This window comes from Pochonia chlamydosporia, chromosome 1 (genome assembly GCF_001653235.2).
Source record: "Pochonia chlamydosporia 170 chromosome 1, whole genome shotgun sequence".
Taxonomy (NCBI): Eukaryota; Fungi; Ascomycota; class Sordariomycetes; order Hypocreales; family Clavicipitaceae; genus Pochonia; species Pochonia chlamydosporia.
The window spans coordinates 1424254-1451092 of record NC_035790.1 but is presented as its reverse complement, the minus strand read 5'-3'; the positions used below and the strand labels follow the sequence as shown (position 1 = coordinate 1451092).

Sequence of the window (26839 nt, the reverse complement as noted above, 5' to 3'; positions counted from 1 at the left end):
GCAACTTACCTTGTGAATGAAAACGGGCCGTATTTCCAGGTGACAACCGGACTCAGGGACGTGGCCTTCAAAGTTTATCTGTCGATGAGTATATATTTGGCAACTTGGCCAGCAGATGGTGCTCGGTGGTCCTTCTCGCAGAGGGTTCAAATGTTGGCCACCGTAATTACGTGGTAGGTATCCTGCGAGAGAAATTTGGTAAGCTTCCCCATAAGTCCACTCTCTTGGGACGGATGGTGTATACTTGCCTAATCGCAATGGGTTACAGTACTGTACAGTACCGTACTGTACCAGGAGCAAGGAAAAGATAGGTACAGTAGCCAGTGTGTTGATTCGCTTGGTTTTGCTGATCTCGCCTGTCCTGGAGATCGCCGGTGAATCAAGCGGGACAAACTGTTGCACTAAGGGGGAAGCCCCAAGTTGTCTGACTGGATGCGGTTCACAAAGAGGACGAGTCAAGAGATGGTCTGGTCCAACGGTCTGGTGAGGTCTGGTGAGGTCTGGTGAGGATGAGCCTTTTGTTTGCAGTGATCAGTGAGAGAGTGCGTGAGTGAGCGCCTACAGGAATGTACTTCCGCCGGCCTTTCTAGAACTGTCAGCACGGCCACTTGCTTTGCAGGGTCAATGATTGCTGAAACTTGGGCTGCAGTCGACTTGAGGGACTAGTGGCGGAGCAGATTGCCGGCTCTTTACTCCGTATCTCAGGGCTTGGCTTTGCGCCGTTGGAATGCAAGGTTCTGGTCAACGTGGGGTCTGAAGCTAGTGGAGGTTCAATGTTCGATTTCTGGGTCTTTGTCAACCGGTTGGTCTCAACTGGTCTGGTCTGGTCTGGTCCTGGTCTGGCGCCTTCAATGTCAAGTCTGGTCAACTGGTTCCTTCCAGTCAAGTCTGACCCTGCTAGTCAAGCGCACGTGGGCGGCTGGTGGTGTGATGCGGCTTTGCTTTGCTTTGCTTTGCTTTGTCTAATCGTTCAACGACGGCACTTGGGACAACGGTAGGTCTGGTCGGTGAAATGACTAACTAGCCCAACGGTCAAGTGATACTGCCTGGTATGTTTGTTGACAACTTGACACTGGGACAGCAGACGCCGAGGCCACAAGCCAGCAGACAGGAGACTGGGTCAAAATGCACTCATTGAAGGGCAGCCCCAACAGGACAGGAAATCAGCGGAACGGACGTTGACGAGAGACAAGACAACGGGTGGAAAACCGCCAATGACCACTCCAAGATCCGCAAAATAGGATTGATACACCAAACAAGAAGAAGAAACAGGGAATTGCAGTTAAACTGGGAGGATGTCCTTCGCGAATTTTGGTGGCATGTTGAAGATAAGAGTTTATGAACAATACGGACGAAAACCATCCCAAAATATTCAATGCCCGTCACCAGCAAGAAGACAGGTCGAGTTTGTATGCCAGCAGGAGCCAAGTTGTTGCAATGGATACCAATGCAAGCCAACCAGAGCACAGCACGCAGGGTCCTTTGGTGTCGACAAGGATTATTGATATTATTCTTGTCCAAACAGGAGTCACACCACAGATCGCACAAAGCTAAAACGAAACCCATAATGGAGCAATGGAGCAATGGAGTGCAGAACCATGGTGGCCCCTGTCAGTCAGGGGTCGGGTCAAGCAGGCAATCGTCGCCAAGTCCGAAAGGCTTCCATTTTTGTTTCCCTGGGTCTGATGTTGTAGAACCTCAGTTCTGGGACATCAATGGAGGAGTTGCCAAGAATCTTCCCCCTCAAATCTGGAGGCGCTGAAAGGTTGCATGGTCGGGAGGTTGCGACTGGCCCCTGCTTAAATCATCTCTCTCGGAGCAAGAATAACATGAGACACATATCCAACGGTTATTGAGGACCTGACGCCGACATGTCACTGTCCAAGCCTGCTGGTTCCCACTTGGAGCACGCCACCAGCAAACCTCACTTTGGACACAACCACGAGGTACACAACCATCCCAGGCATGATCAGGGGACACGAATGCGACGCAAGAGGCCCCGTTCCTTGGCATTGGATTGCGCTAGGAACATACTTCGTGCATACCTACGTACTCTGTGCATGGGCGACATTCGGTATCTTTTGTGGGAAAATTGAGCGGAACCCATCTGCGTGCCGGTCGCCCCAATAGATATGGCATTGCAGTGCTGTAAGGAGCAGCATTCAACACAAGGGCTCGACACTGTAATTACCTATTGAGGCATTGCACAGAAGAATGTGTTGCCAGACAGGGTCTTGAACTCTTGAGCATTGTTCCAGTCTGTCTGGTATTTGTTCGGCTCCTACAGGCCTGGGGAGCACCAAGATGAGGCCCACCATCCAACCGCAAGCTAAGGTTAGCAAATGTGCATTCCATAATTGTATGAACCATTAATCTCACACGACGTCACCTGCTTGATATTGGCGGAAACTCAGGAGTCAGAACTGATACGCATTGACGGCCATAATTGATATTGGAAGTGCTGGGTTTGGCGACTCGGCTCTGTACTTTGCACAGATTCTGCAGCTTCACAGCCAGCACCAAGCACCCAGCAAGACAGCATCACCTCTGGCTCACGAAACGGCTGACTACCCAGGCAGTCTGTAAGTTGAAGGTAAAGGGAGCACTAGCGCGATTTGACAGGTGTCACTTTTGTTTTGTGTAGCGTCTGGTTGTTGTCATACTATGACGCTACATGCCTCAAACCACATCCAGCGCGGAGCAGCACATATGGCGCTTGACTGAGAGCATCAATCATATTCATGCGACCAACCAAAGAACCCCCAGTCAAAATCGGCAGTTACCCAAAAAATACAAAAATACCTGTTACAAACGTCCTGGGGGTCCAAGGGGCAGGCATGGAGCTCAAGCTCATGTCTCACAGCCCAAGACCCGTCTGCTGGGTTGTGTGACTTGGGTTTGCATTAGTGCGTTCTAGAAGAGGCGAAAAGCTGTAGTGCCTTGACCAGGTGAGACCATCAGCTTTGTTTATGGGGAGTGCGACGTACCGGTACTGTATTGTAATTACAATTGCACATTTGGGCCTTTCTGTGGTGGCCAACGCCCAAGTGTGAAAAGCAAGTACAACCGTCGTACGTGCTTTTTATCCTACTCCAAGTCCAAGCGAAGATATTTCTACCATCCTCGCTAGGTAAGTCTTGCTAGATCATTTCTCTTTATGCAGAATATACGAGATAATGCATTGGGATCGATTACGGTTGCCAAAACACCTCTGTAGGGATAGTTGTGTTTCAAGGGTTTTGCTCCCAACAATGAAACTTCCCCGATTCAAGTCAAAGTAGATCTCAGAAGAGTTCCAGGCGATAATGCTGCATTTCTTCAAACCTTGGAAGTCGACAGTTGCTCCTGCGGTATGAGTATCAAAACAAGTGACTCGCTGATGCGCTGGGGGAAGGCAAACATGACATTCCAACTTGCGCTTGAAGTTCTCTACAGTTAAGTATAGTTCGCTACTGCCTACATCTTTTCGACTCGTCATTTGTGAGCACGACTTTGTGCTTTTTGAATCGCGTTGATGGCGCAGGCGTCGGGACGGAAAGAATTTTGAGTCATTGGCTTCTCCCAACACTTATCCAGTTGATATTCCCCAGCCCGTTCTAAAAGCAACAGATAAACGAGCTGGTGGCCTGATCTTTCGGCATGTTGAAGCATTGTCGTCAAGTTTCAGTAGACGATGTTACAAATGAGCAGCAGAAGTGTTCAAATGGTGGTGGTGGTCATCGTCTGCGAAGAAGCCATCAGCCATCCAGGTTCAGCATAGTAAAACCTGGATGTGTGGAAACCTGGCTCGAAAATATTCCACCTCATTGTCGTGGTAGTGGTCCTGGACATGATGGTCTTGTAGACCAGTTACTGGACGGAACTGCTCAGCACCAGGCTACCGGCGTATCGCCAGTTAATCAACATCACATGAGTTTAAGCGACACAGCCGCATACAACGAGTCAGATCCGGACAGTCTACCAATGGGTCCGGCATTCCGATCTGCAAAACCAAGATACAGTTTCAATTCTGCCATGGAGGGCGAGGAGTGTGTGTCAAATGGGTCCCATCACGAGTTCCAACGCCAACCGCGTCGCAAAACTCGAGAGAATCGATATGACGCCAAGCCATCGACTTCTGAGAGCAGGTGTGACAGTGACAATCGTACGCGCAACCCCCGAGAGAATCACAAAGCTCGCCAACGGCACAAACTGCGCTCTGGAAAGGAAATAATGAAGAACTTCGCCTCAGCTGCAGTAAGGACGGAACGTGTCATCGTAAGCTCAACTTGGGAGCATTGAGCGTTTACTTTGGCGTCTAATTGCCAATAGATGAAACCTCATGTGGCGGATAACCGGCTGCCTAATGCTGGGGACGGGAGTGATATTGCATGTATGTTCTTGGCGTCTGATTTCTGAGACACGATGGTTGAACTTGATCCTGGCTGACTTTAATTCTTTGAGTGGGGGATCTGTCGTTTCACAACTTTGAGTTGGGATGCAGAAACTCTAAAACCAAGAGAATGTTTGACGATTCAGATATTGATGGAGCTTCTAAAAGAACAGCCCATGCACAAGCCGGTTCGATTATGGGTCAGCCAACTGCCGAAACTACGAACGAGGTCATGGCTTCAGATACAGAACCGAGTAGCAGTGGTTGTCCCGGTGTCTTGGGTCACATTTCCAGGATGTCTAACGTGGGGAGAATGTTCACAGCAAGGGAGCCGGATGGTAACTCTGCAGCCGATTTAGAGGGAACAACGTCTCCAAAGGTTGGAATCCCAAGAAAGCGGGAGTTGACCAGTTCAGTTAGGCACAAAAGTCAGCACAGACCTGGCGCACAACCTTGTTCATGCTCAAGAAAAGACCGTTCACCTTCAGTAATCGGAGAACCACGTCTTGGCCAATCTTACTCTGGCACAGAGCCTGTGAGGAACATAGATACCAATTATATCTCGCAGGCCGGGCTTTACAGCGATTCCAATAGCCCAAGGTTTCGTTTTCCCGCAGGTTGCCAGACTTCTCTCATCCAATCAAATTACGGGAGCAACCCGGCGCAACGCAAGTATCATGAATTCCATGATGACAACTCCGTGGTCAATGAATCACTCAGGTTGGACTTCGAAGACCCAAAAGATGTAGATACATTACATGAAACGCTGCGACTACAATCGTCCATGAATCAGCGTCCAGTTCTTCAAGTCAAGTCTGACTTTGATCACACAGCCCGATACTGTGTGTGTGCGGATGACCAGCTGAACCCCAAACGCGATTTTGAGGAGGATTCAGCGCAACCCCTTCGGACAACCACCGTCAATCCGATGAACAGAGATCATGCAGAGAAAGTAGTAGTACCGCCGCTCAGTGGACTGGCCCGTGGTCAGCCTGGCCGCAACACTGCCTTCAGGACCAAGGCGCAGTTCGACATGGATCAACCTCCTGATTTACATGGATTCGAAAGCCCCGAACCAGTACAGAGTCAGCAGAGTCCTCTTCCTCACGACTGCGGCAAACTACCGAGAGAGCAGCTCTCAAAAGACTCTTTGCCTCCGGATCATTGGTCAAGATTCGGGCAGGACAACAGCCCGCATATATACCCAGACACCAAGGGTCGTTTCGACAAAGCGCAGGGCTGTATCGGTGAGGGGTTTACTTTGCAGGATAACAGTACACAAAACTACTGTAACACTGGCAATGAAAAAATCCGCCCAGGATACTTGGACGATAGGCCGTTGGTGGATTTTGGAGGTACAATGCCCGGCGGAGAGGCGCAAGAAGCTGCGTCCTCAACTCAAGGGCGAGTGTCCTTGTCAAGAGCGGGATCAACGGGGTTTCCAGAGTCGAGCGAAGCACACATACCTTCTTGGATGGTAGAAAATCACGACTGGACTGTCAATGGCGATGAAATTGATGATTTGGGCATGGCATCTTTCTGGAGTCCGCATTACTTGGTTTAAAACGGCGGTTGAGCCTGCATTCGCGTAAGGACAACATGATATGATAGATTTGGGCAAAGCATTGGTGCCTCAACTTTCTTGAATGGCGTACGTGATTTATCATTCAGGTTCCTGGTGGTTCCATTTCCGCCTCAGCTCAGGGACGTCAAATCCGCACTGCTCAGCCTTTGCAACGACGGCTCGAGCTTTGCCAGAGACCGGAGCATCAATCATCTTACCGTCTAGTGTCCAGGCTCCTCTACCCAAGGCTGCGGCCTTTTCGTCAGCAATGACTACCCGAACGGCCCATTCAACCTCTTCATTGGTTGGGGCAAACAAGTTTTGGACAATGTCGACTTGGTTGGGGTGGATACATTGTTTGCCGTTGAATCCCATTGATTTTCCTCCCTCGCATTCCTCTTGAAGCCTCTTAATGCCTTGCTCGCCACGGTATGAGGTGCAGACCAAGTCTATGGCACTCGGTAAGCCAGCGGCCCTGGCGGCCGTGACTATTGCAGAGCGGGCGTAGAGAAACTCGGTGAGAGACGGAGTCCTTGTAATGGACAAGTCGAGAGCAAAATCCTCGGCGGCAAATATTAGACCGCTCAAAAAGGGAGATGCTCGGCAGATGCTAGACAGGTCCATGACGGCTCTGGCAGATTCTATCAGAGCTATGATCTTGACGGGGTTGGCTGAGTTGTCTGCATGTCTTTCTGGGGATACATGTCGCAGAACATCAGAGACAAATGTCAAATCAGCCGCCGACTCGACTTTGGGCACGACAACTGCATCAACGAGTTGTTCAGAGGCCAGAGACGTTAGGTCATCGAGCGCGAAGGAGGTGGAGACGGCATTGACTCGAACAGCAAGTTCTGAGATTGATGACGGGCGGGTTTTCAGGGAGGAAATGTGCGACTTGAGTTGTTTTCGAGCCTCTGGCTTGAGAGATGGCGTGACCGAGTCCTCCAGGTCATATGTAATGTTGTCCGAGGTTAGGCCCAGGGACTTTGTGAGCATTTTCTGTGACGAGGAGGGGACTATTAATATAACAATTCATATTTCAATTAGCAAAGGCACATGAAAGGAGTTATGTGAGGGATAGCCAGCCTTACCATAGAGAAGAGAGCGGCGGAGGATGGACGTTGACCTCGCCGCGGCTGCCATGATGAGGTGGTGGATGGATGGTGTAACTTGTAAGTAGCCGACGGTTACTTGATGTAAGTGAGTATGCAGATGGTGTAACTGCGGAGATGTGCGGATTATTATGTTTGCTCTTCAGTATAGCATGGAGATTATAGAAGCCAATTGGTGTTTAAGGCGGATGAAGCAGGGCACAAATGGGAGTGGGTTTGCAGACGATTCAATGGCAGCGTAAAGTGATGATGGTCTTGGAGCGCGCTCTGTATCTGGAGGCGTGCATGCACCTCGCCCATGTACTCCGTACCTGAGAGTCAACCGAGTCCATTGCGGGCCGGATCAACTCATCTCCTTTGCTCCCTGTACCTCAAGCTTGCACCTTAACAGAGCAGTTGCTGGTGTGTTGTCCCTGACTGGTCAGTGGCCACTCCCAATCTCGGTCCCCACAACTGGGCTGGAGCTTTGCGTAACCTCCTTCAACTCGTGCCTGGTCCAAGGCCAAGTCCAAATGCCACATGTCGCCTGGCCACGACCATCAACCAGAACCACTTGACCCTCAACACCAGCAACCAACTCCAGGGATGCGCACGTAACGCAAGCAACAACAGACAACGCACCTCACCATCTTCCACTCACCGCCGCATCACACTCATCAACCTCCACGGCCCATCAGACGCGCCATCCCTCCCCATCCCTCGCAATGGACACAGAAGCGCAACAACTCCCCGGCACACTAAGCTGGCGCCTCAGCTCCCACCCCATCACGCTCCTCACCTTTCTCGCCTTCCGAATATGTATGTTTTTTGGTCCTCGCTTCGCTCGTTATGCGGGGTGTAACTAACGTCTGTAGCGAGTGTTTTGGTCTACTTTTTCGGCCTTTGGGTCACGGCCAGCATGTACGTTTTCCCCCTTCTTCCCACTGCCATTTTCTGCAGCTAATCGATGCAGGGTCATGATTTTCATTATCACGATCCTCCTCCTCGCCGCTGATTTCTACTACCTCAAGAACATAGCGGGCCGGCGGCTCGTCGGGCTCAGGTGGTGGAACGAAGTCGACCCCCAGAGCGGCGAGTCAAAATGGGTCTTTGAGTCGAGCGAGCCGGGCGCAAAGGTGATCAACGCGACGGATAGTCGGTTCTTCTGGCTGTCGCTGTATGTGCAGCCTTTGCTGTGGATATTGCTGGCGGTGTTGGCGATTGTGCGGTTGCAGTTTTTGTGGCTGCCTCTTGTTGGTATGTTTCCTCACCCCTCTGAAGCTGTGTTTTCCGGAAGATGGCGGATAGTGAGGGAGACTGACACGTTTAGTTATTGCGCTGGTCTTGACGATTATGAATACGCTTGCGTTTTCGAGGTGCGACAAGTTTAGCCAGGCTTCTAATTTGGCGGGCAGTGCGTTGGGGTCGACGAATCTGGCGGGCAGTATTGCGTCGAATATGGTTGGGAGATGGTTCCGTTAGGTTGGCTGGGAGCCTGGATTGATGGGGTTTGAGGATGCTGACTGAGGTTGGCATTCTGTGTATTTGTAGGTAGTGATGAATACTTTGTTTCGTGGAGACTCGTGCTGGGTCTTTTGCTGGAAACATGCTGGTCACAAAAAGTGTCGGTTTAGTAATACTTTCGCAAGCATGTTCTACGTATTCAATGCACTACACATCCACAATTGATACGGCATCGATTCTCTCTTAATTACAATATACATACATCTACAAACGAGTGGTATCATTGCGGCAAACGCACGCTCATGCTCAACTTGCCTCACCGTATAAACGTTCCGTACTGTGTCCCAAATCCTAAACTCCGGCTAGCCCATCCTGACAGCACCTAAACTGCTGCATTCCCTGAAATCGAACAAATGACTTCTTCTCTGTGTTGTATAGTTGACCACAAGTCCGCTACACCTTAGCTGTGAGAATCGTCACACTTCACATCTCCACCGCGTATGATACAGTCTTTGGACTCAGGTCCCTCTGGCAATTTCCTCGTCTAGGAGATCTTCTTCTGCCAGGAGCCGGCGGAGATCGGCGTCTGTATGTTGTGGTTCCACCAGGTGTCGGATTCGCGAAGGTATAGGCAACGTGATGTTGGGATGTGGCGGGTACTCTGCATCTGTATTTTGATTGTCGTTTTGGATTCCCCGCGTAGCAGGAGCTGAGGTGGCGTCAGTATTACGGAAGGCCATGGTTCGACTGTTAGACATACCTGTGTCGTGAAGATTGGCGAAGCTTCCGGTGTGACTATGCGCTGAGTGATACTGTTCGTTCTGGCCGCCGTATGGACCTGCAGCTGGGTTGCTTGTGGCACCGTGGGCTAGATAATCCGGTCGACCGCTTTCTTCAGAATGCCCGGATCGACGTGAGTCGACCACTTGCGCCGTAGCCAGATTCTTGTCCTCCATGAACGGGGCCGTCTTGTACTGGTCATCGTATGGCTGCTCCCTCTGGCTCCGGCGTCGGCGAAGCAAGAACCATACCAGGCCGGCTATCAAAATAACGGCAACAGCACCGCCCACAGCTATACCTGCGATGGCCCCGGCTGCCAAACCACTGCCATGAGATTCAGATGAGCCTGCAGGAGATGCAGGTGACGGCTGCTCCGTGGCTCCCGAGTCAATGGCAGTTGTGCTTGTGCTGGCGACTATGGCGTTGACCGTGCCCGACCCCTCGTAGCCCGTGGTGTTGTCTTTGGGGAGCGGAGTATCCGGGCCAGAGTACTTCAGGAAGAAAACGCCAGAGTTTGAGACGCCCTCTTCCCCATTGCGTCTTTTCCATCCTACCTGGAGCCGCATAAAATCGGTAGCCCCCGTACTGCCACTGCCATCCCCTGAACTTTTGAGGGTATCTAGGAAGTCTCCGTAATGAACGATGACGGTCTGGTCTACGCGCCACAGAGGTTAGTTTTGCATTCTCTATTCTGAATATTCCGGCGCATGATGATGATGGTGTAAGAACCAGACAGACTCGTCAAGTGAAAGAGCTTCAATTGGACTTCTTTGAAACTGAAAAAAATAGAAGACGTACCTTTAGATGGGGGCATAGATAGCCTCCGGCCTACTGGGCCTTCCACATTTATCTTTTCTATAGTAGTTGAACTGGGAGTGTTTAGTGCCGGACTGGAAAGCCACGCGATCCAATTGACCTCAGCAGGATTGGTGTTGTCAACCGTCCATTGCCATTCCTGTTTCTCATGACTTTCTGGCAGCACACGGTCTGTAGGGTTGCTGTTGTCCCAAAAAGGACCCTTGAAGGAAACAACGGGATCGGTGTTGGTTTGCGCCGGCGGTGTAGCTGCCGGAGCTGGCGCTGACTTTGTGCTTTGAGTCGTTATAGTCTCTCGACCTATTCCTGGATTCTGGGATGAATCGCCTCGAATCTCGTTGCCGCTGTCCTCTTCCTCAGGTAATCTGCCACTGTTCGGCAACACATCCATCTTTAAAGCTTCCTCGGTTTAGCAAGGAAAAGGCGCCTCGTAAATCGAACTCGAAAACCGGTCTGTACGTTGCAAGTGACACTCTCTCAGGCTTTGTCGTCTGGTGTCACTGGTCGAAACTGCGTTATAAGACGCAGCAAAACAGGTGAAGCAATACAGCATTCACTTTTCTTGAAGTTCACAGTTCAAAGATGCTGCCTAGATTCCCACAACGCAACAAGAAAATATCGCACAAGCAACCACTCGGCAGGAAAAATCCAACCCTGTGCTTCACAAGGTGCAGAATCAAAACTCCAAAGAAAGAGGCGAATGAGAAATTCCCCAAGCCAAGGGTGGGCGGCTCTTGAGAGTAAGACGGGACAATCAACCCCTTGTTCATCGGGCGTCCAATAACGGCCCCATGAACCAGACCTTGTGGCGGTCATTGCAACACAGTCCTTCCAACAACTCAGTTGGGTTGCAAGAATGCCGGTCTCGTCCAAGAAGAGGGATGCCAAAATCGGATCAATGCAAGCCTTCCTGGGGTCCGAGCAAGGCGAGCGGTGGCCAGACCCTGAATATGCCCAAGTGCGCGTGCCCAGCCTCAATCCTTGTCAACGCCAGCGAAACGCCAGCCTGCCAAACTCCATCGAGCTGAAGGAACTAGTAATAATAACTCTCAGCGGACAAGAATGCCTTTGCGACAGTACGAAATATACGGCTCTGCATTATGCTATTGGTGGAGGACAGGCTGAGCGGCGAAGAAATGACCGTCCACCACCATCGGTGAGCAGGTCAATGTGTCTAGAAGCTTTGCCCTTGAGGCATCTGAGGAATGTGATGCCCCTCACCTGTGGCCAACAAGTCAACAGCTATGTGACAGCGGCAAGACAAGCACTCACATTTTCTCGCTCGGTCTCTGTCCGTTTTGTCCCCCAAAACTGGTGATCGTGGAAGTAGATGGGTGACATGTAAGCCCATAAGGCAGTGCTGTCGGCCTTCTGCCCTATGAGACTGGCGATAGCCTCGTCCATGGAGCCAGATTGGATGACTTGTCGCAATGGTCTCCACTGCGGCTGACGGGCCAGACAGCATCCAGACAGCATCCCACCAAATTGATGACAGGGATTATTGTCTTTCCACTTTGTCTTGGGCGAAGCACCTGCAGAATGATACTGTCTAGTGCAACTCAACTTATTAAGCGGCTGCATGTTGTGAAACAGGAAGAAGAGAAAAGTGAGGCTCTGTTACGCTCTGGTAGACTTTGCAAAGAAGATTAACAGCCGTCAAGAAAAACGCATCGCAGACATTTACTACCTAGGTAGTGAACTACCAGTCAATCCCATCCCACATCCAAGGCATTCAATTCCCCATAAACCAATCATCTGCAATAATCCCCAAGTAAACCTCAGATTTGCTCAGCCAAAAAAGAAGCTCTGTCTCATCTACAGAATTCTAAAGCACCAGACCACTCCATACAATCCTCGGTTAAGGAAAGTACCTTCCAAAAAAAAAAGTCAAGCCCATGGCACCTTCCGCTTACCACCGCCATTTCGCGTTATGTTTCTCACACATGGAAGATCACTACCTACAAGGCCAGCACTCCGACCGCTCGACGCCATGCCCTCCACATCCCACCACCTCGGACTGTCAGCATGGTGCCAAAAATAAATCTCACAGAGCCGCCAAGTTTCATGACATGCGAGATCAGACCGATTAATTACTGCGAACTATCCACGCTGGTTGGGTCATTGTGTCAGAGCGTTTTGGTCACACATATGCCGCGCGTACATGCGTTCGCACCAAAAGATGAAAGCGGACGATTTGCGTATCGATTGTGACAGCGTGTTGCTATTGCCCATCCAGAATCCCTGTATTGTATTCACACATGAGGTTCAGCGTTGAGTAGCAATAATTTATGTGTCCACCTCGTCAATATTATCTCCTAGTCTCATCTCATCTCATCAGAATCATGCTTCAATAAGTTTACAGTCCCATTCCTCCCTAATATTATTCCATCCAAACAACGTCATGATCCCACAATATATAATGTGTATGTGCATATGCCTGCCATTCTTTGATGCAGCCCAAGAGAATAGACAGAAAGAAGCAAAATCATGGGAATATAAACTCGCACCAATTGTGAACGGTTATATCTATCCATGTCCATGCAAACGCCTAGACGATCAAGCAAGCCGATTCAGTGAATTCCTCCAGCAACAAAATTATAAAAACTCCCTCAAGGTCGACTTCTGTCGCCCCCGTCTTATGCAAAAGTCATCGAAATTTCTTTTTCTTTCCCAAAGTCCTCATCGTCCGGGTCTGCCCACGGGTCTGAAATTGTCATGTTAGGCAGCGTTTGTGAGCTCTTAACTTCCGGACGGGTGAGGGTGCTCTCGCTGGTGGCTGGTGGCGTATAATGCGTCTGTGGTTGTGTCTGTCTGTGTGGAGGGTCGTCAAACGACGATTCAAATGTCATTTGGATTTCCTCTTCGTGCGCATCTGTATGATACGGAGAGGGCTCTCGCGATCCGTTGGTGGCCCCAAACCCCATTCCACCGATGGGGAGAACATCAGCGCTTTTCGTCTCCCTCAGAGAGCCCCTGGCACCAGCTGGAGGGGACAGGGCTGAAGGAGTAGTGGGAGAAATATCGAGTTTCATCGGTGGCAGAGTCGACTCTATCTCCTTGACCTGCAGGGCCATTTCCACGTCTGCATCTTCATGAGACTCCTTTGCCAGTTCCGCTCGGATAGCATCGACGTCGAACAGAACACCATGATTGCTTCCTGCCTTGTCTTCTGTCTTGGCGCCACCACCCTTGCTGTCCTTGGCCGCTTTCGCAGCTGATTCCTCATACACTTCCCACTCCTGACGTTCGGCCTTCTTCCGGCGGCCGAAAATACTGAAACCAGCGCTCTTCTTCGCCTTGCCTTCCCTCTCTAGTTCCTTGCGAGCTTCTTCTATTTCGTTGATAAGCTCTCGTTGTCTTTCCTCGTGATTTTCAGGATCAGGGTCCTCTATCTCGGTGAACTCTTCGCTCTCTACCATCCAACCGCATTTTATCAAAAGGGTAGGCATAGCCGTTCGATACTGCATGTGTCCCGGTACCTCCTCCGTCACGTCCAGATTTTCTACAAACGGTACTTCAACAGGAGCCAGTCCGGCAACTCTTCGAATGCCTCCATTTGTCAATCGGAAAAGGTATCCAAGAATCCAGTCATTGCGATTATAGCCACTGACAAATCGCCCTGATACAACCGTCCTTGCACGGAGAAATTCGTCCTTTTTGACAACAATGGGTGCACCAAAGAGGTAGACATTTTGTATCAGTCCAAACGCGCCGCGCTTGGCAAGTTCCTGCAGGCAGGAGAAGATAACTCTGGCACCAATAGAGTATCCAACAAGAGTGATCGGTCTTGTGCCAAGACTGCGGTCCATGAGTGAGTCGGCCAAAATCAAACCCGCGGCGGTGGCTCTGTCCAGGGAGACGGCCCACGGATTGTCAATCAAGTACGACAATTTTGTCAGGACAATAGGGAGCTGCAAAGCGGCCATCAAACTGATCAGGATGGTACTGCCCAGAATTTGCTGCAGACCTTGAGTGAGAGCCTGTAAAAATGTTCGTTAGTATACGTCTCAGTCACAGCACAAGCAATAACAACATACCTCTGTAGCCAGAATATTAATGGTGTCACCCATGCTTCGAAGCATTTCCGGCTCCCACAAAACGGAATATATGTCTCCCATGATAGGGTCCACCGTACTGAATGGCAAACGAACGTCATCCACTTTGCCAGTCAGCCATCCCGACACTGTTACAATTAGGTTGACACGCTTGTTGTTGTGCAGCGGTCGGTATTCAAACGTCTTGACTGCTCCGGTTCGTCGATTGGCAGCCCGGCCGCCGATGAGACTACCCGAAGCAGCAGCTGACGAAGTAATAATGGCAGCACCGCCTGCTCCGGCGAGAAAACTGCTGGTACCAGTGACACCAATCGTGGTGAAACCGGCAGCAAGACCGGCTCCGATAACAGGTGCCAGTAATCCCGCAGACAGTCCAATGACCAAGCCACCTCCAACAGTTGCGAGGCCCATCATCATGTATCTTCTCTTTTGAGCCATTTTCCTTCGAGACTCCATGTGCTCGTCTTCATTCCAGTTTTCTTTCTCTGCTGCTTGTTGCATTTCCAGTGCATCAGTGACTCTCTTTTCGAACTTGCAAATATCGATCCACGGGATCTCTAAACTCTCGGCGACACGCTCCAAAAGAACTCGTGAACGAGCGTCGTATATTGAATCAGCAATCAAAATAAGAAATAGGTCGCAGAGAACAGTCCAACGTAAATCGATATCAATCTTTTCTGTCGTCGGGAGCTGCGATGGCGTCTGGGCATCGGGAACCTCGCTATGGTCGATGCTTTCATAAGGCGGTGGCATCTCGGCTGGTTTTTCATCATCCGGGGATGTGAGTGCAGGAGACACAGACGTAGATCGGATGCTGTTGCTGTTGTCCACTGACGAACGACTTTCTGCCATGGGATTGTGGACTCGAGAGTTGGCATGAAGAGCTGGCGTCAGGTCCTTGGGCATGACACCATGCTCTGCCAGTTGCTCAATCATGACTTGCTCTGCTTCGCTGATGTCCATGTGGGAGTAGAGGCGAATCATCATCTTCTGACCCCACATCTTGTCGGATTCAGCACTCATGTTGACCACCTTTTTAGTCTTCTTGGTAACCTCCAAAGTCTCCGTCTCCTTAACCATCTTGACAATTTCGAGGCGAACGACTCCAACGTAAGCTATTCTCTGGCCTTCGGTCAATAGGTCCTTGGTAGCTTGCATTTGGGCCACGGCATCACGACCTTCATCGTCCGCGACACCAGTGCCCTTCTTTGACTCCTGGAACAAATATTGCGTGTTGTCGTCCATGCTAGTAGCAGATTCGGCGTCTTCGTCCATTAAAACTCTGGTATACCCCTTCCCGGCTCCTCCAAGCCCGCTGTATCCGTATTTCTCGTCTTCTTCCTCATTATGTTCTCGAGCTACCAAGCGGTTGTCATCATCGTACATGTCATACGGCGCAAATGCTGGCATGGTCTGCCAACCACCATCATCGTCTTCTGATTTAGCTTCTTGCTGTGTAGAAAGTTGCTGATGGGAGAACTCGGACAGCCCGGCGTGAGGGCCACTGCCAATGCTAGCGGCGCTAACATCTCGACTGTGTGCAACCTTGGGCTTCTTTTCAGTTGTGTCTGAATTTGCAGCCTCTTGTGTCTGTTGTTTTCCATCTGGAACGGAGGTCTTCGTGCCGTTTACCACGGGAGTGGCATTTCCGGGCTCTGGCTTTGGGGTTTGCACGTCACTTGCAGGCAGCTCCCCCGGGCTGGTCGTAGATATTGGATGCGGGACATGGTTCTTTTTCTCGTCCTCTTTCGTCGACTCGGTCTTCGGAGTTTGCGACCTAGGCGTCAAGTCTTGTGGCTTGGACGGGGATGCAGCAGATGAGCCTGAAGGAATGGCGCTCTGAGCATCCACAAAGGTTGCCTCATCACTGTCGCTATCATTGTCCGGTTTACCATCGCCAGGTTTTGATTCAGCAGATAGTGTTGGTCGTCTGTGCTTGGAATCTGGGGCAGGCTCGGACGACTTGGATTCCGTCATTGTTCTCACTTTATCCGTTTCTTTCGAATCTTTTGTCGTATCATTTACCGTCACATCGTCTTTCGATATTGTCGCACTCTCGGTCGGAGATACGTAGTGTCGAATGGGTAGGCCAAAATCGTCCGTCTCGGGCTGCGTCTGGACAGGGACTGGCGATCGCGACGCTGGTTTGGTGGTGGCCGCGTCCTCAGGGTTGGCATTCTTGCTGCCAGCCATTGTTGAGGTCTCGAAGAAACGAAACTAGAATAAAGAAGCCGGCTCTTGTTCGTCTCTTTACCACGTCCACATCCACGACTTGAAGCTCCTCAGGGGCTGGATGGGACGTGATAAACGTTGGGCGTGTGACGTTTTTTTGGTATGTAGGCGGTGGCGGAGTTGGGGTGAGATCAGTCCAACCCTGGTGATGCATGCATATGCAGTAGACATGGACAGCCAGCATGGACTGGACGTAGTGTAAAAAAATAGGGAGGGAAATAGGAGCCAAGTCCGTTGTGGAGTAACCAGTGCTCTCATGCTTGCCATTTGATGTCAAAAAGTTTTGGAGGGGCCCCTTGACCCAACATCAAATGACATTGAACATGGGACTGGAGTCAATGGCCAAGAGAAAAGCCCAATAAATTTGATTACCCATTTCATCCCATTCCGGGGGCTCGACAGCTACTTACCCTCACCGTCTTCATGTAGAGTATTTGGTCAATTCATATTTTGCCCCAGCAGAGAGGTACTCATTACTCCGTACATAGCATCAACGTCTGGCGTAGCCTCCAATTCTATTGACTCCGTCCTGAACATGAATGAAGTGATCAACAGGTGGGGCCGCCCATGGCAGCGGGTGCCGGAAATTGGGGTCAAAGTTGACCACTGTGGCGCCACAGTGTCATTTGGTCAATTGCCATCAGGTCCTCGACAGTTTTGAACTCAATGTCTGAAGTCCCTCAGCTCTGCCAACAGTACGCCAAAAACGATGCATAGGGAAAGATATAAAAGAGGAAATAGTGGCATCCATTGCCATAGCCGAGAGTCCAATCATGAACTGCCAACACTCATCAACTTGCCCAAATAAGACTCTCCAACATCTGACCGCACATCCAAGTGCGCCTCCGTCTATCGTCCCCTCTTCGTCCCCTCTTCCGTTTGGACTTCTATCCTGTAGGTGCGCGGGGATAATGTCCAATATGTCCCGCCCCCCTTACCATCCAAGGGATGAAACCCTCCATGATTAGCACCTGGGATAGTATCTCTCTCTTGCCAGCATCAGACAGGTGTTTTACTAGTTTTCTTTTAGGCATCAACCACTGGTCTACTCACTTCAACGCACCAGACATGACAACCATGAGCCTGACAACCACAATCCTGGAGCGCAACACACCTGGAACGTACGCCATACACTTGGCCATGTCGAGACTGGGTGATAGTGTGTATAAAGATGACCGTCCATATATCATGAACATAAGTGAACGGGACAATACACTATGCTAATTATTACTTGCGCCTGCAATGCTCCGACTTTTAGTTGACATGTCTGATGTTCCTCACAACATCCGCCCTCATCCATTCCAACTCCAAATAAACGCCATAACCCGTGCCTTTATGATGCAAGCAATCCCTTCCTCCCGTCTTATTCTTTGTCTCCTCGTCCAATCATCAGCATCAGGCTTCGTCGCCATTAGAAACTGCCTGAGGAGCACTCCTCTCCGCACCATCACCACCCGAGGCAGCAGTACTAGGCTTTGCCTTTCTCTTCCTCTTTCGCTTGGCAGCTGGTTCAGCGGATTCGTCCTTTTGGGCCACCTTCTTCGGTTTCTTAGTCCCTAGCGTCGGCTTCTTGGATTTTTTCTTCACCGATAAAGGATTTGGCCCCTTGGGACCCGGGCGTTTCGACTTCTTCTTCGCCGGCTGTTTCTCCTCAGTGTTGCGACTTGTCTCCAAGTTTGTGTCCTCGCCATCGGATTTACCAACACCATCCTCATCCTCGTCCTCATCATCCTTGTCGTCTCTCTTTCTTTTCCCAATGGTTGGTTTTAATCCCGCTCTGAACTTGCTTCGTTCTTCCCGCGCTCGAAGTCGAACACTCTCGTCAGACATTGGCTCAAGAATCATGACACTCCTCTTGATGTATATCAGTGGCACGCCGCGAACCCCACGCAGCATGCGTCGCAACTCCTGGCTCTGACTCGCCACGACATATCGGTGTTTGTTCTCCCCTGTATCTTTGGGATCCACGACAGATTGGAAACACTCAAGCGTGCTCAGAGGCTCGGGGTAATCTTCCGGGTGGTGACCGCAACGTCGTCTCTCGCAAGATTTGGCGACTTCAATGGCCTCGCTAATGCCGGGTTCGTCTTTTCGTGCGTATAGTTTTCGAATTTCGCATTGTGTAATCACTATAATCTAGTCAGAATGAGGGAACAGCCGGCGTAGCTGGTGCACAGGAATTATGCATACTGGGCTTGACTTTGCCGTGAGCTGTTCTTTGTAGTGCTGGTTCCAATTCCATTTTAAACCGGCATGAATCTTGGACCATTTCGGCGTCCACTGCCTGCAATGTTAGCGACTGGAAATTTGGCACGAAGCAGCGAGGGAAGTCAACCAACCTAGCACTTGGTAAGGCTCGCGAAATCCAAAAGTCATGCAGTAACGCTCCATGAGCTTGCGATACTGCTTTGAGCGTTTTCCCCTCATTTTCAATGAATATATCAGAGACGACCTGATATGGGACTGTGGTTCGTTGCGACAGAATCACAAACTCGTGACGAAACTTTTCGTACGGTGCAAGGCTGTTGATGAGCTCTACGAAATAAATTTCTTATCGCAAATGCACCTCAGTTGCCGCACGTGCGATAAGCGGAAGTCACTGACCCAATGTGGCCAAGCGCAGAACTGAGTTAGTTGACAGCCCCACTAACCATGTCCAGACTGGCAGGGCGAATATCAGTAACACGACAGGTACGATTGGGACGACATGTGGTTGCGTAGGAGATGAATGATTGAAGAGTTGGTAAAATTAGTCCCAGGAAAACTCAAATGTATAACCCAAGGCAAGTCTCTAGCCTGCAGGTAGAATAAACGCCAATGATGTCCCCAATGACTCAATAGTTCTTTACATGATAAACATAGTCTCGCACCCTTCTTTACTTATTCTCAATACACAACGCAGCAACCACACTAATATCATCCAACTTTCCTGCAGCAAAATTAAGGTAAGCATTTGTTTCGGTAAGGGCGTTCTTGAATGCGCATGGAAATGTTGACGAAATCACATACCTCCTTCACTGGCCAGGCCTTCTTCAATCGCTTGCTCCATGAATGGGCTCTCCGCAAATGGATCCATGGCAATGACCCTCGCCGCCGCAACGAGGTCATCTGCTGCAGCTTGAATGCCACCATTTCGACCTCCCTTCCTGTCTTCCTGTACTGTTCCTCCCTTTGCTGACTCCCAGCTGTTGATACTCTTCACCACCGATTCAACGATTTCATGCTCCCATAGATTATCAATAACGCCATCGCTCATCGCCAGTACCACGTCTCCGACTTCTAAGTCTATTGTATCCACGACGGCGTTGTCTTTTGGTGTGTCAGGACTGTTCGTCCCAAGTTGTCTGGGACAATCAAACCAGTGCCACTGTTCTTTGGTCTTGAAGATGACCTCTTTGCTTCTTGGGCGAAGCACCATGACTTGACAGTCCCCAAGATTTGTGACTAGCAACAAGGGCGAGGGATTTTTCGTCGAATCGTCGCTCGAGGGCCGGTAGTGCAGTTGAGCACCGCAAGCTGTAGTCGTCCCTTGCCAGTCGAGGGGAACCGTTGCATCCAGAGTCTTTTCATAGGCTGACTGGAGCATGGACACAGGATCAGGCATATGTGGTTTATCGGTGGATAAGGATCGGAGGACGTCTTCCTCAACTGCTGCTACCCAAAAATGCAGAATTAATCGCGACCACAAGCTGCAGGGCTGCATGTTAGCTTTTGCCAGCACATGTTACCCTTGGCAAGCACTTACCCAGCATGGCCGCGTGGTCGCATCGCCCAGGCCCCGACTCCATCGTTGGCGCAGATGAAGAAATCGCTCGCATACACCGCATCATCTCCATTCGTCAAGCCCTTGATAATTTCGCCATTCACGAATGCTCCCCGACGATCGCGACTTCTGTGATGGGTACTTAGCGGGTCGGAGAAGGACGCAGACGGAGGCGACGTAAACGGCGGAGGGAACGGCCGCGGTGGTCGCTTGGCGAACAAACCAATGCCAGTTTCAAATCGAAATGGCAATTTGGATAGTTGATTATGTCGGCCGGAACCATCTGGAGTTGAATCTGTTGAGTATCGTCTCTCACAACGGCCCCGCCATAGCGGGTCGGGGAGCTGGAGCTGGAGCTGTCGCGATAGAGATCTCGAAATGGCCACAGGCGTTGGAAAGTGTGACGTGCGCATTCCAACTACTTAGTATGAAAGTACCAGCGTTGACCCAGTTGGGTCGCTGACCGCGGCCCTACGGCAATTTCGCTCGGTCGAAGTCGAGGTGTTGGCACATCCAGAGACTGGTCCTTGCGTTGGAGTTGGAAGTTGACACCGGATGCTGGAGGTCGCACGTGACGACGTGATTGGTTGATTGGGTTCTCTTGTCAGCATGCTGCTCAAGACGACATCCATCTTCCAACTATTTGGTAAATGAGCAACAGAACGTACCATTCAAAGTAAGCTGCAACGCATTCTCTATGACTAGTTGAGTGCTGTCAGCCAAACTCGTGTAATGTCAGGCTACTGTGAAGCTTCTGTGTTTATCCGCACTCTGGCGGAGCTTACCAAGCTACCAGTCCTCACTCTGCAAGCCTGGTAGTCATCTTTATCTGACCAGCCAATGACACGATATGAAATACTTTGGCTATAATAGCAGACGATTGCATCATTGTACTTGCGTACGGGCAACGAGCCTGTATATTGGACATCCGTAGCAGGAGACTTTGATGGTTCATCACATTAGTCGCAGCCTCCGTGTGCCTTGCAGGGACCTTTACATGACCACCTCAGCGCGGCAGCAAGCACTTAAGCTGTGCTAGGACGCCATACTTTGAATTTCGGCTAGAAACATTGAGCTTTCGCCGGCCGTCACTAGCATATGCTTTGGGCAAGTTAATGGCCTGTCTTTATTTTGGTACACTCCGGAGTTACACTCATGGCCCACCTACCCTATGCCACTGGTCATATTCTTTGTTCTTTCCCATTCATTCCCCCACCCCCCAAATTTTCTGCGTATTGAAGGTAGGCCGCGGGATAAACCCCAATATTACGGTGAGTCTATGTTTCTACACACATTTATACTCTGGATCGAGATGTATGCCCAACCGTGCAATATTCTGACAATCCCACTGGGGAGCTCATCACCTTGATGACACTATAACGATATTGACAAAGCGTTATGAACACCGAATGAACTACAATACTTCTGCTCAACTGGAGCAATTCACGCCTGTCATGCGTTCTGTACCTGGAATGCGATATATTGGGCGCTAAGTTGTGCTGTTGACTGGCATCCCTACGTTATAGCAACTTTAAGTAGGCTCTTGCGAATACGGGCGTCTACTGGGCATGACAAGCCATGGAGAATAGCAGCGCATCTCTTTTTGTATTTCTGAGACATATTCGGCAGTCTTGCAAGTACGCACATACAATTGACCCCAGATTTTAGTGCCTATTCTCCGCTTTGACCTCTCAAACGCACATTCCCATGATTCCTTCTCGCTACTCCGCTAGGCGGCCACATGCAATCTTCATATCTGAAAACAACATACAATTCTTTATCTTGACATTGGTATAACTCAATATTTTATAGCATGGATTAGACGGCAAATTAAAAATAAACAATTACATGTCTCCAGCCAAATCGGCAGTCACAAGATGGAATTACCCTAGGCAGATGATGTGCAAGCTTCTCCGTCAGAATGTGGAGATTTCTACTGCAGCTCTTGTCAACCGACACATATGATTGCATGTGCAACATTTCGCAAACCCCCCAAGTGAATGAGTACAAACGCAACGGCGATCAGTCCACTCGATTCAGCATGATTTGTTTCCATTCCAAGCGCCATGGTCGTTGCACCCGCAGGACATCTGAATTCTGAAAGAAGGGATGACGTCAATATTCCCTTTTGGTGCTTCACCACCCTCAGCCAGGAGGATTGCTAGGGGGGCGGTCAATTTTTGCTTGGGGGGCGGGTTTCCCCACCACACACCCGTTTTGGGCTAGCGGCCACATTCCCACACCCCACAGTACATTTTAGGTACAAATGCATAGCAACTTAACAGCCTTAATTAATCAAAAAAGTGGTCAATAAGATACATGAATTTCTCAACGGCTGCAGCCCGCCCGGGCCTTAATTCGCTTAAAAACGCGATTTCCGCTATTTTCCTTTAATATATACACTTCCCGGCCCGTTAATTCTTCCGCTGCTGCTTGGGGTTATAAGGGGGGGCCTAACGCAGATTCCATCGCTGCAACGCCAGCTCCTGCGTTTAGGGGATAAATTCCTCTATATCCTGCGATAGGGAAGCTACTGCTTGCCCTATAACCCGTCTATCTGTTGTTTCTATTTGGCTGCTTATTGCAGCGTAATTTAATTGGGGTATTAACTGCACTTAGAGTCTCTGCTGTTGCTGTGTTGCTGTAGCAATGTCTTACTTAGCTTGCATTAATTCCCTTTGTATGCTTGCTAGGGGCGGCCGTAAGCGGCTTATTTAAGTATTTTAAGATAGCTATTAAGTACTATTTTAACCTAATTCTTAGTATTAAGAGTTAATTCTATTTATTGCTGCCTGTTACTGCCTGCGTTAGTTAATAAAAGTAGGGTCTTATACGCAAAGATATGGTTATTTGGAATCCTAAGTATTGTTCTTAGTTATATCTTTAATTAAAAAACATAGGGAATAATATTAATAACTTACTAAGGGCTTTTAAAGCTACTAATAGCTTGCAATATCTTCCTTTTTTAATCTTTAACTAGCCTGCTGCATTGCAAGAAGCTTATGAGCACAAGGGAGCCCAAATTACTCTATAAAGCAGCTAGAACAGAGACTTAGAGGCTGCAATCCCAAATTATAAGCTTTAAGAAGCTTATATTAATCAATCACAAGATCGATAGCTTAATAGGAAATTTATAAGGGAAGCTCACTAAGCCACTAGGTTGTATTAGCTAATTCCCATTACTTAACCTCGCAATCTACTATCTTTACACGATAATTGCAATCCTGTATTGCTAGCATCTAGTTAATTAAATTAATAAGAGGATAGAAATTGCTGCTCCCTATATTTAGTGTGCTCTTTAGAGTGCTATGTGATAATTCCGTGATGCTATTTAATAACTCGCTGTAATTACAATATTCCTTAATAAAGCAATAAGCCTACTACTATTTAAAACCAAGATATATCTCCTCTAGGTATCATAAGATTGCCGGTTACTATAAATAATATATATTAACCATCTTGGTCTAACTGCTCTAAAAGTCCTTAACCTTATTTGCGTAGAGAAGGGAGTTAAATGCAAGAATAGCTCCTTCCAGGCTATTATTAAATGCCTAAGGGTTAGTATTTATAGCAGCAGCATTATTATTATTAATAGCTATAATCTACTTCTTGTGGAAGTTAGCCCTTACATTTGCTTGGATATGCTATACACACATCTGCTGCTATATCGCTGGCCAAATAAAATCTAGAGCGTTTTTTAATGCTTTTTTAAAGTCTGTGAGGATAACTTCAGGGGCAGGGATTTAGAGCTTACAGCAAATCTCATCTAATAACGCTAGCATCTAGCAATATCCTTCTTCCTTTTTGCTGCTTAAGAGGCCAAAGGCAATATTTGCCGTTATTTTATGATTAGTAACGGTTACTATATTTAATAGATAGAGCCCCTAACGGTTAGTCTTATATGTATTATCCATCGCGATAAATTCTAAAAAAGTCCTCCATTTTGTAACGCAATATGGGTAGGTCTAGACAGCACTTTTAAATTGGCCCTACTTATTAACCTTAATCTAATAAGGGAGGCATCTTTCTTTAAGGACTTTAAGGAACTATTAAGTAGCTATATAGCCACCTAATTCTTCCTTGCAAGCTCTTTGACGTTAATTATAGATGTCTTTTAGAGTAAAAAAGAGCTCTTCTTTCTTTTCCGCTTAAATAATCTTAGCAATACCGCGGGCCGGCAGGGATTAATGCTTAGAAAGGCGTGCAATTTGCTCCTTTTCTTGCCGGGAAAATCTATAATGCATAGGGTGCCCTAAGGCATCACTTAATTTATCATGATTATAATAACCTTCCTCTGTATATAACTATTCCTAATAACCTAATTTATTAGAGGCTATCACCTTAAGTTGGTAGGTGTAGTTGGTTTTTCTTAAGCGAATGTGTTAAATTCCCGCGCCTTAGTGCAACCTCTAAGGGCCGCGGTTACATTTAAAGAAGCCACAGGTAGCTTGTTTAATCCCGTTTATTATGACCTTATTGCTCATAGACTTCTTAACAAACCTAATGCCGTTTTGCCGGCTAAATCCTAGTACTACTTAATATAGGTTATCTAAGCTGCTATAGCCCGGCAACGCGGGCAAATTTGGGGGCGGGTTAAGGGGAGGGCGGCTGCCTTTGTCATCCATCGCAATGCTGGCTGTGGTGTTAAGAAGAGAGGAATAGCAGAGGGAAGGAAGGAAGGAAGGAAGACCTGCAGCCTTGTTTAATTTTGATGATTTCTTGGTGAGATTTTTGGTGATAAGAAATGCTCCCATACATTTGTACTGAAAATGTACTGTGGGGTGTGGGAATGTAGCCGCTAGCCCAAAACGGGTATGTGGTGGGGCGAAGAGCCCCCCGAGCAAAAATTGACCGCCCCCCGAGCAATCCTCTCAGCCAGTGGTCACATCTCAGCCAATCGAAGCATCGCCTAGCACGGCACCAGCCGCCCGCCTCTTCACGCAGCAGCAAATGAAACCAGACATTGGCATTTCATGTCAAACCGTTTTTCAAGGGCCCCAGCCATCTGTGACAGGATCATGTCAGAAACATGCGCTGGAACCTAGCCCTGTAACTGTAACCGAACCGTCATCTCGAAAATGATTCGCCTCCGAAAATGCAAGTACCGAGAAACGGGTTGGAAGTTTTCCAAGTTTGACAGAGCGCAACGAAAGCACTGCATTCATGTACTCCGTCAACTCGGGCAGGTTTTCTGGACTTGGCGCTTACTGAAGATGCATGCCACCGGTAATGGTGCTTTCATAGCCATGGCGTTTGGGCAGTGCAAGCTTGACTTTCGTCATCTGTCTCAGTGACAAGTCCGCCGCAGCGTAATGCTAACCCCTTTCCAGCCATCTGCTCGCGACTTTTTGGGATTTTGCTGTCTCTGTCCTACAATGGAGTCCAGCCTGGTGCCAAGTGCCACGCAAGCTCTGTGACTTTGCTCCGCCGAAATGTTCCAGGGCCCCTGTCTCTCGTATCCGCAATTTCAATGTTTGCTGCCCTTTTACGGCGGAGGATGCGACAAGAAAGACACAAGGAGATCGCAAGGAGATCAAAGGCGCTCTTGCTGGGCCCATCGATCCTTGCGTCTTGCACCGCTGCCAAGCTGAATCGGCAGCGTATCGCCTTCTCGTCTTACGCTAAAATTGCAACTAGAGCGGGTAGTATGGCTGTTTGATCCCAGCACGGAAGAATGGTGCGCCTCTCTTGGCCATGCCGGTTTGTCACATCACAGTGACCAAAGTCGACTGGAGCGGCGTGAGTGAGACTGAATCCCCATCTCGACACGGTGTTGTTTCCGAGATACGCTTGTTGAGTAATAGTATTGGATATTAGCCTATCCATTGCTGGGGCTTTTGGAGTTGGAGAGCGCTAGCACCTGCATTGATCCATGCGGGTCAAGTCGTTTGGCCAAGGTTACACTTTGTCCACTGGTTCGCAAGATGCTGTAGGTTGATGACATTATAATTCTCTTTGTGTCGTATCTCCCAAGCGCTGAACAGACAAGATGCTCAAAATGGAAGAGTCTCCAGTGTCGTCACTCAGCTGGCGATGGAAGTCTATGATTGAACTTGACCCAATTGGAAGCTGTTGGAGGATTCAATATGGGAATAGCCGTGTGGCAAGGGGTGATGACGGCTACTGTATTTGAGCGGGCTCATATTGGGTCATATTTCGTGTCATCTCATGGTGTAATTTGCTTTCTCACATACTGGGCATACTCCGTACAGTCCCGGAAGTGTCCATATCATACGGAGTCGCCGGCAACCAGACCTCTTACTCTAACATGTCAAGTCTGTCCAGTCTGGTTCTCCATACTCCGTACTCCGCTGATGACATGCGTGCCGTGCTGACAGGAACTTGTTCGAACTGCTGGTGGCTGGGCAGCTTGTTCCATGCCGCAGTCGAGACTTGCTGGAACTACAGCTGGTGGAACTCGACTCAAGTGCTTGGTTTTGCACCATTTTCGTCAAAAGTGCACATGTAGTCTGGTAGGCCATTAGTTCACCGTCACAAAGTGGCCCTGCCCCCATCCATGTCTTGGTTCACCTTGTATCATGCACTATTGGCGCCGAGCATCGTGCGGGTATGTGACTTTTGCCTCGAATGAAGGGGGGTTAAAAGGGCCATTGGCATGCAGTGACACGATGAGAGCTGCTCTTTTTGCGACCAAGGGCCAACATGCTGGCGTGGCTTAGTCTTAGTCGCAAATGGGAAGCT

The 26839-nt window shown here is 49.2% G+C and overlaps 8 protein-coding genes across 8 annotated transcripts; 2 read left to right on the top strand and 6 right to left on the bottom strand.

The window, feature by feature from the left end:
- Positions 1-3145: 3145 nt before the first annotated feature.
- VFPPC_17409 (hypothetical protein) lies at positions 3146-3478 on the bottom strand (the record flags this gene model as incomplete). The annotated part of the gene is made up of 1 exon (XM_018292857.2): positions 3146-3478. One exon carries the CDS (start codon positions 3476-3478, stop codon positions 3146-3148), a length of 333 nt encoding a protein of 110 aa, XP_018148419.2.
- A 161-nt stretch (positions 3479-3639) lies between these two features.
- VFPPC_00342 (hypothetical protein) lies at positions 3640-5936 on the top strand (the record flags this gene model as incomplete). The annotated part of the gene is made up of 3 exons (XM_018280381.1): positions 3640-4257; positions 4312-4372; positions 4444-5936. 3 exons carry the CDS (start codon positions 3640-3642, stop codon positions 5934-5936), a joined length of 2172 nt encoding a protein of 723 aa, XP_018148418.1.
- Positions 5937-6035: 99 nt separating this feature from the next.
- Positions 6036-7079, bottom strand: VFPPC_00341 (beta subunit of citrate lyase; the record flags this gene model as incomplete). Its single annotated transcript, XM_018280380.1, has 2 exons — positions 6036-6952; positions 7028-7079. 2 exons carry the CDS (start codon positions 7077-7079, stop codon positions 6036-6038), a joined length of 969 nt encoding a protein of 322 aa, XP_018148417.1.
- Positions 7080-7752: 673 nt separating this feature from the next.
- Positions 7753-8509, top strand: VFPPC_12754 (hypothetical protein; the record flags this gene model as incomplete). The annotated part of the gene is made up of 4 exons (XM_018290531.1): positions 7753-7846; positions 7903-7948; positions 8001-8284; positions 8358-8509. 4 exons carry the CDS (start codon positions 7753-7755, stop codon positions 8507-8509), a joined length of 576 nt encoding a protein of 191 aa, XP_018148416.1.
- A 500-nt stretch (positions 8510-9009) lies between these two features.
- VFPPC_00340 (hypothetical protein) lies at positions 9010-10478 on the bottom strand (the record flags this gene model as incomplete). Its single annotated transcript, XM_018280379.1, has 3 exons — positions 9010-9200; positions 9252-9926; positions 10070-10478. The coding sequence occupies 3 exons, from the start codon at positions 10476-10478 to the stop codon at positions 9010-9012; spliced, it is 1275 nt and encodes a 424-aa protein (XP_018148415.1).
- Positions 10479-12723: 2245 nt separating this feature from the next.
- Positions 12724-16335, bottom strand: VFPPC_00339 (hypothetical protein; the record flags this gene model as incomplete). Its single annotated transcript, XM_018280378.1, has 2 exons — positions 12724-14067; positions 14125-16335. The coding sequence occupies 2 exons, from the start codon at positions 16333-16335 to the stop codon at positions 12724-12726; spliced, it is 3555 nt and encodes a 1184-aa protein (XP_018148414.1).
- Positions 16336-17769: 1434 nt separating this feature from the next.
- On the bottom strand, positions 17770-18801 carry VFPPC_00338 (rRNA-processing protein UTP23; the record flags this gene model as incomplete). Its single annotated transcript, XM_018280377.1, has 3 exons — positions 17770-18503; positions 18565-18654; positions 18714-18801. 3 exons carry the CDS (start codon positions 18799-18801, stop codon positions 17770-17772), a joined length of 912 nt encoding a protein of 303 aa, XP_018148413.1.
- Positions 18802-19250: 449 nt separating this feature from the next.
- Positions 19251-20550, bottom strand: VFPPC_00337 (rRNA-processing protein UTP23; the record flags this gene model as incomplete). Its single annotated transcript, XM_018280376.1, has 3 exons — positions 19251-19303; positions 19384-20063; positions 20120-20550. 3 exons carry the CDS (start codon positions 20548-20550, stop codon positions 19251-19253), a joined length of 1164 nt encoding a protein of 387 aa, XP_018148412.1.
- Between the last annotated feature and the right edge of the window lie 6289 nt (positions 20551-26839).